At 38.9% G+C, this 15534-nt stretch overlaps 2 protein-coding genes and 1 long non-coding RNA gene across 3 annotated transcripts; 2 read left to right on the forward strand and 1 right to left on the reverse strand.

The window, feature by feature from the left end:
* Positions 1–5284, forward strand: LOC139655039 (OX-2 membrane glycoprotein-like). Its single transcript, XM_071532343.1, has 6 exons — positions 1–65; positions 659–748; positions 1465–1716; positions 1897–2226; positions 3301–3394; positions 3564–5284. Exons 1-6 carry the CDS (start codon positions 23–25, stop codon positions 3613–3615), a joined length of 861 nt encoding a protein of 286 aa, XP_071388444.1. The 5' UTR covers positions 1–22; the 3' UTR covers positions 3616–5284.
* Positions 5285–7970: 2686 nt separating this feature from the next.
* LOC139655020 (uncharacterized) lies at positions 7971–9473 on the reverse strand. Its single transcript, XR_011696052.1, has 3 exons — positions 9379–9473; positions 8618–8929; positions 7971–8076 (listed from the first exon to the last, which is right to left on the reverse strand). It is a non-coding gene; the product is annotated as an uncharacterized lncRNA (long non-coding RNA).
* A 1892-nt stretch (positions 9474–11365) lies between these two features.
* Positions 11366–15526, forward strand: LOC139655041 (OX-2 membrane glycoprotein-like; the record flags this gene model as incomplete). The annotated part of the gene is made up of 5 exons (XM_071532345.1): positions 11366–11412; positions 13323–13661; positions 14919–15218; positions 15349–15387; positions 15498–15526. Coding segments are annotated over exons 2-5 (696 nt in total), but the record flags the coding sequence as incomplete, so codon positions are not given.
* Between the last annotated feature and the right edge of the window lie 8 nt (positions 15527–15534).

The following is a 15534-nucleotide window of genomic DNA, read 5'->3' on the forward strand; positions in this document are numbered from 1 at the left end:
GAAAGGGTTTGAACACTCCCAGATGATGGTGCAGGTCCTGCTGCTCGTGTACGGGCTGTTTACAGGTAGGATGCACAACTCTACAGGATGTTGAAGGTTTGTTTTAATTCTTCCCACTGAGCAATTTTACGTTGATTAGACGTTTAAAACACGTCTAAATGGCCCATAGCCGTCTAGGCTAAATTAAGTTTAAATGGGGTTGAAAAGTGAAAGTTTATTAGATGTCTATACAGAGACAAAATTATCCTGGACTATATGAGAGCTACGCATAGACGCAATGTGGAAATTACTTCTTGTGCTCAGATAATTATCTTGTAGGCTAGTCTACAGGACTTCTCTGGTGCATATTTTTGGCATTTACAGATGTTTATTCACTGTAATAATGTATTTACTGCTTGGTCTAAAATAGGTCTATACATAGCCACAATGATCCTGGGCTATATGAGAGCTAAAGCATAGACGCAACGTTGAAATCATGTCTTTTGCTCAGTGGCTTAGGTGGATGTTAACCTGACCGCCTGCACGGGGTCAAAGCGTGCGCACTATTTTTATTTTAGACTACCACTATAAATCTGTATAATGGCTTGATCACCAGTCTGATTACCAAAGTGTAATTTACTATCAGTCTACATACCGACATTCTGCTGTTTTTCCATAGCCGTCTCTTCAGAAGTCACCGTCGATGGAGACGCCACAGCTGACTTCGGAGGGGACGCGCATTACAGGTGCGCAGTGACAGATATAACAGGTGACTATGGAAAGGCAAATGGGTCATGTTTCACAATTGGTCCGTTTTCCAGGGATCGTCATGTTATAGTGGGGAGGAGATTGTTGGTTATGGCTTGCAAGCCAGAGGCAGGGTTATGTTTTAAATGTCTTCTAATTTCCTTTTTCATCTTGTTTTATCCTTGATTCTTTTATAGGTTCTAGCAAAAATAGTTCTAATTCTATTTTCATGCTTAATTTGTTCTATTCAATTCTAATTAATTTAACTGAGGCTAATTTGCAGGTTACCACTTTACTTATTGTTTTTTCTTACAGCTCACTGTAAAGCACTTATAAGCACTATAAATTAAAATTGCTATAGAGTAAAGTTTATTATTAGGCTATTCTTATTATGTGGAGCTATAACCCATTGTCTGTTTTACCAACTGATGTTTGTCTGTATGGTAGACTATATGTGGGCGATTTGTTATGTTTCACTGTGCTTTAGGCTGTGTTTTTACTGTAAACACTGTCTGCAAACCAAAATTCCCTTATGGGACAATTAAGTTTAACTGAGTAAATTAATGAATAAATCTATAGAATTTAAAGAGAAGATGAATGACTTTGATTGTGTATGTGCTTTGAGTTTTATGTTGAGTTATATTCATATAATTTCTCAATCATTTATTAAATCATTTTTCAGTTATTACCATGAATGCGTAAGAGAGACAAAATGTGACCCGTTTGGCTTCCCAACAGGTGTGCTGCAGGTGACGTGGCAGAGGCATTACAAGGACGAGGCCATAGAGAACTTGGCATCCTACAACAAACGGTTTGGTAAACAAATAAATGAGCCTCACCGGGGAAAAGTGATCCTCACAGAAGCGTCTCTCAACTCAACATCCATCACTGTGAAGAATGTAACATGGGGAGATGAAGCCTGCTATATTTGCTCATTCAATGTGTTTCCCGGTGGGTCCAAAAGAAAGCAGATTTGCCTCACTGTGCAAGGTAAATGGCAGCAAAGATATATTAAGTCTTATCACCTGTCCGATGTACAGTAGAGTAATAGTAGTCTTTTGGACAGATCAAAACTAAAAGTAAAAGTCTAAATATAGGACATCCAAATAAATGAAACTTTAGCTCACAGCAGCACAGCAGAAAAATGATAAGTTTCATTTCTCTACCAAGGCATATCTGAGGTCACACCGCACGTGCAGCGAATTCCCAGCAGTGGGCCCGACGTAGAAGTTGTGGTGAGCTGCTCTGCCACAGGTAAACCGGCTCCGGCCGTTCAGTGGCACATCCCGCCCGGCATCGTCTCCAAGGAGCCGAGTCACAGGACGGTGACGAACGACGACCACACGTTTACCACCAACAGCAGCGTCGCTCTGCGGCTGCCGCCACACTGGGAGGGATATGTGGACTGTCTGCTGAACACAGGGACGAGGGGGCAGAGAAAGGAGCCGATTCACATTCTTGATTTATCTGGGCGTCATGACAACGAGACAGAGGACAAGGGTAAATATATCTATAGGCTACTGCCCTCCTACTGTCGCAACATTACCCCTGGCAGAAAGAGGGAGGTATGAGTAGAGTAGCTATAATATAGTATAGTATAGTATAGTATAGTATAGTATAGTATAGTATAGTAGCTATAGTATAGTATAGTAGCTATAGTATAGTATAGTATAGTATAGTATAGTATAGTAGCTATAGTATAATATAGTAGCTATAATATAGAATACTTGCTACACTACAGTGTAGTGTGGCATAGTATAGTATAGTAGCTACAGCATACTATAGTACAGTATAGTACAGTATAGTAGCTATAGTATAGTACACTTTTATGAACCTCACTAGGTAGTCAAGTATTTATTTCTTTATTCATTTAGTCACTTTTCTTTTTAGCCATCATACCCTCGTGTGTTTTTATCTGTTGTGTTTTAATGCATCTTGTTATCTGTGTGTTTTTAATGTATCTTGGCTGCTATGACGATTCAATTCCCCTTCTGGGATCAATAAAGTTATCTATCTATCTATCTATCTATCTATCTATCTATCTATCTATCTATCTATCTATCTATTGTATACTTGCTACTGAAGAATACCTATAGTATAGTTGCTACTGTAAAGTATATACCCTATAGTACAGGGTAGTGTGGCATAGTACAGTACAGTACAGTATAGTATACTAAGTGTGTACTGCACAGGTTATTCAACATTTACACACCTGTGCTGTATATATTCCTCTAAAGCTTTACACTGCAGTAGTGCTGCAGTGCTGCAGCCTCCAGAGCTCATTAATAATCTGACATCATCACAGTACAGACACTGGTTTCAGTTTCACTAGATAGGTTTCGTGTTCTAGAAAAACCCATGAGACACATGAGCGTGAGTAAATCAGGTAAACACCAGCTGTCTGGGGAAGTCAGCTGATAGGTGGTTGATTAGATCAGTGAGGGGAGGCGGGGGTGAGTCAAGTATTAGCATGCAAAATAGACTATCTTGGAAACATGCCAACTTCCTCTTCTCTGGAAATGTTATTGACGTTATTCCTGTACTTAACTGGAATCCTTTTGTTGTATTCTCTAGGTGGCGGACTTTCTAATTCAGGGATTGCAGTTGTAGTTGTTCTTATAATATTAATTTCCTGTATTGTCATCTTTGCTCTGGCGAGGCGAAAAAGGTGAGATATTACTTATTAAAACTGTGTCAGACAATTGTTTACCAGTAGATGTAGTGAGATATTTAGAATTCAACTTATTGGTGAATATAAGCCCAGTAGCAGAGAGTCCTATCTGTGTGTGATGTGCACCGACACCATGATAAACTGTGCTTTCTTTTCTCTCTAACAGGTTGCAGGGCCGCAGTATTGCCATGTACCACAGAGGAGATGGAAATGTATAAGTGTAACATTTAGCCTCTTAGACCTCAGTTTTAGCCTGTGGTTACTTTGGAGCGACATTCCTGCATTATGAAGATTTGGATGTCCGAGTGACAAAATGAAAAGGTCACTGGATCATCTATACTTTACAGATATTTTATGAATTTAAGCTAATGTTTGTTTTTTCCAGTGTTTGGAAAATGGACTCTCATATTCATCCACATTTCTTTTGCATCCAGACATGTCAAGCACTTTATATCTTTATTATGGAGCAGGGAGATGGGAGGAGTGGGGTTAATGCAAACAAAAAAAGAAGAGCTGAGGATGTTACTTAACTCAAAACTTAACAGGCTTTGAGTTATTAAGAGCCTCAGCCTCACCAGCACAGTTTCCAGTGCTGGTGAGTCTCATGGCTGTTGCTGACTTGACAGTTAATCACTTTTGGCACTTTATAGGAAGTAAAAATGCAGGAAATATAAAAAGTTTTGCAGGAATACGATGAGAGCAAACTTGTTTTAGTATGACGCTTTTGCTCAGTGTCAGACGGGTAAGACCTTTGTGAGAAGTCCAAATTAGTTTGATGAGGCTTACAAAGAGTCTACAGTTGTTGTACATGAATAATTTATATTTTAGGCATTTAGCTAACACTCTATTCCATATTAACAGTAGAATAAGCTTCAGTTCGTGGATCACCAATATTACACACAAATACTAGTGAGGAGTGCATGGATCAGTGCAACTTGAGAGTGAAACACATATTCCTTAGTCCTTGGAATCATTTACAATAAGAAAGTGTTGGGTGAAGAAATATGAGTCAGGAAGAAAGCAGCAGGGAAAACTGGAGAGGGGGATGTGATTCAGAGGGAACAGAGGATGGAAATGATATCTTGAAGTGATGCGTTCTTAAATTGCAACAAGACAGGGAGCGACTCTTCTGGGTGGGATGGTCGCAGAGCGCAGGCCGATCTGGAGGACGGCTTGGAGGAACAGGAGTGCAGCAGGGAGGAGAGGGGTGACATGGGAGAATTTGGGGAGGCTGAAGCACTGTGGACGACAGAGAGGGTGACGGTGCCATCTGGTGTCCTTTTGATGGTAATACAAGAAAGGATAGGGGAATGGGGAATTGAATTTGCAGTGTGAGTTTCAACGGCACACTTAAAAATTATGACACCAACTCTCTCAAAATGTTTGCTTCTACAAAATTAAAACTCACTAAGGAATATTTTTGAAATTACAACCAAATAGGAATATTTTAGAGGATCCAATTATCTATATTTTTGAAATATGGAGCAGTGAATATTAGGTAGTTATTTAATTTCAGAGTGAATATAAAGCATATCAGAATGTTGGAAGTCTTCATTTGTATTTAATAGATATAATATATTATACTCCGCATATCATTTTCCAACGATGCATTGGAATGCATTGGTATGAATATATGAATATGGATGTAATTTGCGGGCAGACTCACGAAATGAGAACCATGCAGACTCATCGTCAAATTACGTCCATATTCAATGTAATGGTAGCCTATCATGGTTGTTTCTATGTGGTCCACATTCCAATCTAACTGAATGCAGCTTTAATTTATTGATTTTGTTCTATTTAATGTTCACCTAAGCCTTAGCATATTTTGCACGTTTCAATGCTTGTGTGTACTATGGAACATTAAATATTGTTATTTATTGCTTATTTTTACTTGACTTCTTTTTATGGCCTCTAACACAGAAACGCACACACACAGTAATTACAGTTTTTACAGTATGTTACCTAAGTTTTATGTTTAGAAGCTATAGGGCTTTGATTGAAAGCAGAGCGTGCCGTGGGTCTGCAAAGGATCTGTGCTCGTTTAAGTCAACTTCTATACAGAGGATGTGACATGTTGAGTCTGCGCCAGCGAGAGGAGACACCTGTGATGCCCATGACCTTATATGGACATCGGTCTTCGAGGCGGGGGTGTTTCCCATGTATATAGGCTGGGCCTTTGACGCGCGCTTTTGCGCGCAAACAATGAACTGCAAATCCTTTGTTCCACCTCCCCTTTCCCCAAAAGTTTAGGTTGTAAAATAAATAGGCAATAAATGAAAACGCAAAGCAAAGAAATGAAGTGAATGTCTTTTCTGCACTTACATGACACATTATCCTATTCTGATTTTGATTCAATTCCAAATGTGTTTTCCTTTTGTTGCTGTCCTCATCATTTAATCCTAAAGATTTGTGTTTGCCATTGCTGCTGAATAAATCCAATCAGGCCAAAAGATCATCCTTCTCTCCGGTGTTGTAATCATGACACTAAACAGCTGTTCCAGACTGTTCTCCTCGGCCCATTATTTTTCAATAGTATAATATCTAACGTACAGTAGCTATAGTGCAGCGTAGCCTACTGTGAAACAGTGTAGTAGCTACATTACAGTAGCTATAGTAGCCTATAGTAGCTACATTATCTGTAGTGTCTTATAGTAGCTGCATTATAGTAGCTATGGTATAGTAGGCTAGTATAGTATAGTATAGTAGACTATAGTGTAGTGTATTGTACTGTATCAATCAGTGATAGAGAGTAGAAAATGGACCTTTATTTACATTAAAAGGTTGCAGATTACTACTATAAAAAGAATCATCTTGTTGAATGAAAAATGGCATTTTGTCTTCTGGGCATCCTTACAAAATCCTTCTATCTAATCCTATCAACAAACAAAAAATTCTCAACAGCAAGATGAAAGAAGTGGAAGTGCTGCATCAAAATGTTCTCAGTTATTGATTGCATCTGGGAAATACCTGCCCTCTCAAACTGACACCTGTGACAGTGATCCAGCATCTGACGCTGAAATACCAGCTGGCAGCTTGAGGTTTTGAGACAGCATGCAGTCAGCAAGAGCCAACATGAACCACATCCTGGTACTTAACATCAAAACAGACTGTTTGGGTGGCCAGAGATGGTATTCTGGTTAAGGCCTCCATCTATGAAAGGGCAAGTATTGAATCCCAGCATCCTAGAGTGGATTTCCCTCTCTTGTAAAACAACAAAACAGGTTATCGGTAATCTCTAGTCAAAATTGTGTTATGCTTATTAGGGATATATACGACAAATTGAAAAAGTGTCAAAATCAGAAGAGGCTGCAACGTTTTGTTAAAGGGAAACATGTTAAAGACAATTTCCAAAGCAAAGTTTTCTAGTGCTGTGATGAATCGTTGGCCTCCAAATCAATCTGCCTGTCTGAGAAAATGTTTACATTAATTTAAACTAAACTAAACCTATGCACTAGCACTTTATCCTCTTGCAAAGCTAATTCCTTTAGCCAAAGGAAGTCCAAAAAGTCAAAATATTGACATGTATTATCTTGACTTTGGGTTTAAGTATTTTGATAGATTTTGCAGCTTGTCCTGCTGTGTGGATGGGAATCTGTCTCTCTTCCATCTGGTCCCTGGTTATCCAAGTGGCCGATCATTTCACTGCTGCTGGCTGGATTTGCCGCAGCATCATGAAGACGGTGCACTGAGGAGACGGTTTGGTAGAGATCACCGGCTGGGTGCTGAATGCTAGTGTAGGGGTCTTGGTCGTCTTGGTCCTATAAAAACATATCAAACTCTTAAAGTCTGATTAAATGTGGTTGAAAAATGGTGGAGACGTTCCCATGCCAGGACAGCTGAGTATAAATGACTGCATACATTAAATTAGGTACTTTCTAAGTTGAAAAGTATTAAAAAAAAAAAACTATACAGTGCTCACCAAAGAACAGGGAGTTTCAGATTTGGGTAATCCATCTGATTCTGACCTTGAGTTTTTTCTGTAAATTAGAAGGAATGTCAGAGTTAGTAGGAGAATACTGAATACTGAGAAAGACAATTAAAGAAGGAATTATAGTCTATCTAGTAATTTGTAGGATGAAAAGTTAACACCATGTTCCTCGTCACTGTTTCAGACGTAACCGAAAACAAGGTCAAGTTCTTCAAAATAAGAGCTCAGCTGAGATAGGCAACAGTGACATCTATGTTAACAAAATTATAGCATAAAATGAAACTAAATGATGGTACTTTTTAAAAAGATAGTTGATAACTTAGGTCCTTGGTTCACAACATAACATTTTTACAGACAGGATCCTCTACATTAAAGCCATTAATTATGAATTTCAGGTCATTTTTGTTCCCTAAAATGGCTATAGTCTATGATGTTTAGTAAATTAACTCTTCATTTGTACAGAGAATATTATAACACTGTTCTGCTTGGCAACAAAAGCTGCAGTGCTGATGTAGCTCCTTTACTGCTATGAAGCCATTGAGCATTTTTAATTATAATGCTTTACTCAACATATAAATTAGCAATATTATTTTACAAGGTTTAGGTCACTTTATAAGAATCTCTCACCCATGATGAATTTTTCTCAGGATAAATCCAAGGATAACTCCAGTTAAAATGATGAATGCAGCAACACCGATCACAGCTGTAGCAGTGGCCGTTATTGGAGAAGTGCCGGGCTCTTCATCCTCTAAAACATTGTGAAAGAGAACAAGCAACTCTGTCAGGGAAAATGGCATCAGTATCTGCTCCATGTGGAGAGGAAAATGAAGGCCCTTCTCTCTCCCATCCACAGTATCATGCAGTATTGACTGGCATCTTCTCTGAATCAAATATTTAATATCTGAACCCCAACATCTCATTTTGACATTCATAAAATCTGTTTTACACACTGCTTTACATCTCTATTCAGACAGTATTAAGCTATCAATACAGTATGCAGTAAAATGACAGAAGTTAAAACAGACCTACAGACATTACTGTAAGTATCAATTTCTTCATATGTCAATGCTGCAGCCTGGTTTTGTTGGCCTAATTACTCTATACTGTGATTTACCTTGCATATTCAGCCAAGTCTGCTTTTTTTTTTCTAGAAACACAGGCATGCTGCAGACATTTAAATTCTTCATGTTATCATATACAGGAAAATAACCACTTGAAATTGAGTCAAAATATGACTGATACACATGAAGTGTATAACACAAAAGCAAAAATATAAATCACACATTTACCTTCTACAGTAATATTGAGATGAAGGAAATTTGTTCCTCCATCATATGCACACTCACAAGTGTAGTTCCCACTGTCCACTGGTGTTAAATTGTTCAAGTGAAGAAACAAAGTCTGATCTTCTTTTATAAGTTTGATCCTGGAGTCACAACTGTGCTCAAAGCCCTTCCCATGCCGATATGCCAGGTGACACTCTTCTCCTCTGTTCCTTTCTGTGCTGATCTTACATACTGTAAGCAAGATCATATCCAGTGTTTTATTGAGGCACACTGGAGTGACATCTGGTTCTCTCCCAATGGTTTTCACAAGAGTCACTGCAGTCAATAGGAAATGTAGACTTTGATTTAGTTTGCAGTTGCTGTATAATCACATTTTTAGATGCACTAGAATGAATAAGGCAATAAATAAACTGCATGATGTAAAAAGTAGCTACTGTATCCGTGTAGACAGTGCAGCCACTCCACAGTGACTGCATTGTATGTAAAGTAGTGTTGCGTAAAGAAAGTAGGGAGAAAATGGATAACAAAAAAAAAAGATATCAGTAACATTGTCGGTAAGCTTGCAGATCAAAAGTCTTTGTCCCTGCTAGAATAAACGAAAACTTTAACCAAAACATACATTTTCCTCTATACAAGTGTTTCTTCATGCTGCATGTTGGTAGGCCTGTGCCTTTAGTACAGTATAGTATATAGTTTAGTACAGTAAGGTATATAGTTTAGTACAGTATGGTATATAGTTTAGTAGACAGAGTGACATGTCTTACCTTCAGAAGAGTGGCATACTTCAACAAACAGAATCAACATTACTTTAACAGCATTTCCACCCATACTGACCAATAATCTAAAGTAATGATTTCCCTTGGTTGGTCTATGAAGAAGATGAAATGAAGATGAAGATGAAAAAGTGATGCTACTTCTTCACTGTGATGCGTTGCAGTCGCCCCTCATCTCACTGTCCACCCCCCAACACCACTTCCCTTACACCTGTGGTCTGCATGAAGACACTTCAGAAATAGTGGCTTGATGCAGAACAGGAAACCTGCCTAGCACTTATGAAACTTCTCACACAGCTGATATATAATTACTACTGTATACACACACCTCAGTGTGTTTTATTTTGTTGTATATGCTGTATTGCATCATTTCGTTCTGTGGTGGATTGTTAATCAGTTAGATCGAGGCCTTTGAGACATGCTTTTGTGATGAAGGGCTATAAATTAACTTGACTTCACACACACTCACACACACACACACACACACACACAAAAGGTTTTACCTGAGGGAAAGAAGAATATTGGCACCTAAAACTGTTACTGACTGCTATTGTTATTGAAATCATGTTATTGATGTTATTCCTTTACTTAACTGCAATCCTTTTGTTGTATTCTCTAGGTGGCAGAATTTCTAAATCAGGGATTGCAGTTGTAGTTGTTCTTATAATATTCATTGCCTGTACTGTCATCTTTGCTCTGGTGAGGCGATATTACCACAGAGGAGATGGAAATGTATAAGTGTAACATTTAGCCTCTTAGACATCAGTTTTAGCCTGTGGTTACTTTGGATAGTAAGCAACATTCCTGCATTATGAAGATTTGAACGTCCGAGTGACAAAATGAAAAGGTTTTTGCTCACTGGATCATCTATACTTTAAAGATATTTAATGAACTGAAGCTAATACATAATTGTTTTTTTTCCAGTGTTTGGAAAAAAAAACTCTCATATTCATTCAAAAGAAATGTCTTTTGCATCCAGACATGTTAAGCACTTTATATCTATATTATGGAGCAGGGAGATGGGAGGAGTGGGGTTAATGCAACCAAAAGAAGAAGAGCTGAGGATGTGACTATCTTCAAAGCTTAATGAGCTTTGAGTTATTAAGCCTCGTTTCATGGTTGTTGCTGACTGAGAGGGAACAGAGGATGGAAATTATATCTTGAAGCGATGAGTTCTTCAGTTACAACAAGACAGGGAGCGACTCTTCTGGGCGGGATGGTCACAGAGCGCAGGCCGATCTGGACGACGGCTCGGAGGAACAGGAGTGCAGCAGGGAGGAGAGGGGTGACATGGGAGAATTTGGGGAGGCTGAAGACAGGACAGGCTGAAGCACTGTGGACGACAGAGAGGGTGACGGTGCCATCTGGTGTCCTTTTGATGGTAATACAAGAAAGGATAGGGGAATGGGGATTGAATTTGCAGTGTGAGTTTCAATGGGACACTGAATGAATATAAAGCATGTTGGAATGTTGGACGTCTTCATTAGTACTTAATAGATATAACATATTATACTCTGCATATTATTTTCCAAAAATACATTGGAATGCACTGGTATGAATATATGAATATGGACGTAATTTGCGGGCAGACTCATGAAATTATGTCCATATTCAATGTAATGGTCATAGAGATAAAACACTGGTTCATTCTACATGGTCCACATTACAATCTTATTGAATGCAGCTTTAATTTATTGATTTTGTTCTGTTTAATGTTCACCTAAGCCTTAGCATATTTTGCACTTTTTCAATGTTTGTGTGTACTATGGAACATTAAATATTGTTATTTATTGCTTATTTGTACTTCTTTATTTACCACAGAATCGCACGCACACACACACGCACACACACACACACACACACACACACACACAGGAGGAGGAGCTACAGTTGGTGATGCAACTTATTCTTTCTTTCACTTTCACTGGTTCAAACTTAAGTTTGAATTTCCCTCCATTCTGTCCACATGCACAATGGCTATAGGTGGAGTCATACGTCTTGTTCTGCTGGGACTCTTTCAAGAAGGTAAGAAAGTGATTTTACAGCATGTTACCTAAGAGACAGAGTGGATGCTAGTTGGTTTTAAGTAATAGTCCTTATTTTTATTTGATTCTGGGTTTTTTTTAAGTTGTTGAATTTCTGTACAGATGCTGTGACAGATTATTAGTTGAAATATGCCATTTAATCAAATTCTGATTTTGATTCAATTCCAATTGTGTTTTCCTTTTCTAGCTATTTCTCAGTACAAACCATCCTCATCATTTAATCCTAAAAATCTGTTTGCCATTGCTGCTGAATAAACCTAATCAGGCCTAAAGATCATCCTTCTCTCTGGTGTTGTAGGCCAATCAGGACAGAGCACCTAAATAGCCAGTCCATGCTGTTCTCTTCATCCCATTACTTTTCAGTAGTATAGTATAATAGCTAATGTACAGTAGCTATAGTGCAGTGTAGCTGCATTATAGTAGCTATAGTATTGTATTCTATTGTACTGTGGGATAGTATAGCTTAACTGTAGTGTAGTGTAGTAGGCCTATGGTATAGTATAGTATAGTTTAGTATAGTGTTGTGTAGTGTGTGATTGTAGAGTATATGGCCCACCAGTACTATCATAATTAAACTGATAGAGTTAAATATAATTAAATTGATGCTGGCAGTATAATTACAACTGTGTTTTGAGTCCCCATGTGGGAGAAGCACATTGCCGGTTAGTGAACTTTGTCCTGTCGACCTTTGTCCCCCCCCCCTTCAACTTTTTGAGCACAGATTGGTCCAACGCTAGATTGAGCGACTTTACAGATTTCCTGGCGACTTCATCTCTCAAAAGTGACAGCGACAAGTCTGGCGACTGATTCCAGCCAATGGGAACAATAATGTGTTGGTTCCTAAAGTATTTGGTGACAGACTGGTATCGCTGATATCAGTTTGCACTTCTTGTTTGTCTAAACCAAAAAGGTCTGATGATCATACCGCTTCTCTCACAGTGTAGCCCTACTCGCTCTGCTGAGAGCGGGGACTGTGGGTACATCGATATGCGCATGACCTACAATTTTGAAAATTTGAAAAAAGCTCCATTGCTTTCATGTCCGGTTCATATCAAGGAGGTTCTAATGAACTTCATATTGTATGCAACAATGATGGCTGTTGGTGCAATTCTGCTGGGAGTTTTAAGTAACAGTTTTGAAATACTTTTTATTTGATTCGTTTTGAAATATTTTTGATGAATATAAATGTATAGGCCCTATTTCTTAAAAAAAAAACACTTACAGAGGATGTGACAGATTAGCCAGATTTTGATCTAACTACAGAGATGTTAACAGTAAATGTTCACAGATTTTTGTTATAGGAAGAAACAGTAATCAGATCACACAGTTGTTTTTGGAAGAAAAAATAAAAGTTTTCATCTACTGGATTAGGCTAGTCGTCAAACATATGTTTTAAGGGAAAAGGGCATTTAGTTTGTGAGATTTTAAGTATTATTTTGCACATCTTGAAATAATGGTTGATGGTGGTTGTGGGTCGTGGTAATAACATTCTTCAATTTACAGTCTCTACATTAGAGTAAACTGTGTGTTTGCCTGTGTATTTCGTACAGTTTGTAGAGAAAATTGCCCCCAAAACAAACCAGATTCCGTCACTGAGTTGTTATATTCTAGCAGATTACATTACAAATTACAATTTTGAGCAGGTAACAGCAATCTGTAACAGAGTACATTTTGAAATCATCTTACCAACCCTAAATACACACACCTCAGTGTGTTTTATTTTGTTGCATATTGTATTGCATCATTTTGTTTTATGATTGTTGATTAGTTAGATCTAGGTAAGCTCATTCTCTGTACAGACCATTGAGCCATGCTTTTGTGATGAAGGGATATAAATAAACTTGACACACACTCACCTCAGCCCCTACATCTTTTCGATTCCTCCACCAGGTCTAACAGAGATGATACGAACCCAGCAGACTGTGATGGCAAAAATGGGACAGGACGCCCGTTTCAACTGTGAACTCACACAGTCTAAAGAAGTTCATCAAGTTACATGGCAAAGGGTTTTACCAGAGAGGGAGGAGAATATTGGCACCTACAATAATCGCTCTGGCCCCAGGGTTAATTCTGACTTTAAAGGGAAAGTGAAGTTTGAAGATGCAGGACTGCAGAACTGCTCCATCGTCATCAGGAGAGTAACGACACAGGATGAAGGCTGCTATCGCTGTTTGTTTAACACCTATCCTGAAGGAGCCTTGGCTGGAAACACCTGCCTGAAAGTCTATGGTAAGATCCTTGTGTGTGTGTGTGTGTGTGTGTGTGTGTGTGTGTGTGTGTGTGTGTGCGTGCGCATGTGGAAGTGTGTATGTACATATGTTGACAGTTTCAGTGTGCAGATAGTGTTAAAAACATCAAGCTATGTATCATGGGCATGTTGTTTTGTTACTGCATCAACACACAGTTTCAATCATCAAACTGTTTGGCAATATTTCATTGAATAAATGTCATTAATCATGTTCACTGTAAAGTGTAATCATGTAAAATGAGTGCTCATTACCTCCGCCAAGGAGGTTATGTTTTTGGTGCCGTTTGTTTGTTTGTTTGTTTGTTTGTCTGTTTGTCTGTTTGTCTGTTTGTCTGTTTGTCTGTTTGTCTGTTAGCAGGATTACGGAAAAACTACTGGCCCGATTTTCATGAAACTTTGTGGAAGGGTAAATTTTGGAGCGGATCCGGATCCGACTCACGAACAAGCAATAATAGCACAAACCTTGGCGGAGGTCTGCACTCTCCGAGTGCCCTTCTAGTTATTCATGAAATTTAATTGCCATCAGTCCATTTTGTGATGTGACTAGGGGGTACGGGGGTCCATATCAATTCCATGTCAACCTCTTACACCCGTGTCTAGGAGTTGTGGTTATTGAGATGATTTTGTTTCACTAATTTATCAATTTATCCTTAATCCCATTATAGGAACCATGTGTGAAAGAAAAGACCTAAATCATTCATTCATTCATGCTTTCTCTTTACCCAATCCCGAACACTTTCCCTCTTTTTCCAGAGAACCAATCAGAGGTAGTTGTCACTTCCCTCTTCAGAGAGCCAATCATCTAAGTGATGGGAGTATAAACACGTCACCTGCTTTGCTAATGTGCTACTCATGGATCTATGCTGTATGCTGCTGTCATTCCAGTCGCTTTGCTTACCTTCGCCCCTCCTCCACCCCGTCACCTCCAATGTCCAGGCTCCAGAGGAACTCTTCCTAATTCCTACGTCCATCCACAGATGTAGCCTACTCCTAACTTCACGATGGGAGGAGTTCCTCCATGGAGCTTATGCCAAAGTTTCCATCGTGTTTTGCTTCTGAATAAAGATTTTAATTTGAGCATTCAACCTAGTCTCTCCTGATTGAACTAAAATACTGGGCACACACAGGTACCATGCCAAGTAGTTCAAAGAGCTTATTTTCCAAAAACTGTTTTCCTTTATATATACATGATAACAACTTAATCCAGCTGATGTCTTTTTAATGTGTTTTCTCTACAGAGCATGAGCCCACACTGCTCATCACTACATCAAACTCTGGGCGGTCACTTGTGTCCTGCTCAGCCACAGGCCGGCCTGCTCCCACTGTAACGCTGATGGTTCCTGGACGTGACTTCAGCTCTTCAAACTACAGCACTGCCAGTGTCACCAACGCCAACGGTACAGTCACTGTCACTGCCACCGCTGTACTGTCAGGTTTCCATGGTAACAGTACACTGGTCAGGTGTTACGTGCTGTTCTCTGGCGCTTTGATGAAGGTGTTGACGATTCCTGAGACGATTACTATGTCCCGAACTGTTGGTGAGAAATGCTGTCAATGCTACCATTTATATACAGATAGATTTTATATTATATATAGATGGATACATAGATACTTGATTAATTACTTCATGATGCTGATGTTTAGGAGGTTTCTTTTTTCTTTTTCCAGGTTTGGATAAGGAACCTGCAGTGGATGAGAGCAGTTTCAGTAAGTTTGTGTTCAAGTCATCTCAACGTAATTTTCATATTTGATTTGTAGTTGCTTTCTTTATGAATGTTGTGTGTGCCATATCAGCAATTGTCATCTTTTTCTCGTAGGAGCCACTATGATCGGTGTAGTTGCTGCTGTTGCTGT

Source organism: Centroberyx affinis, unplaced genomic scaffold (genome assembly GCF_046629955.1).
Source record: "Centroberyx affinis isolate AG114_WGS23_722 - 3 ecotype Tasmania unplaced genomic scaffold, CSIRO-AGI_Caff_v1 ptg002185l_1, whole genome shotgun sequence".
Lineage (NCBI taxonomy): Eukaryota > Metazoa > Chordata > Actinopteri > Beryciformes > Berycidae > Centroberyx > Centroberyx affinis.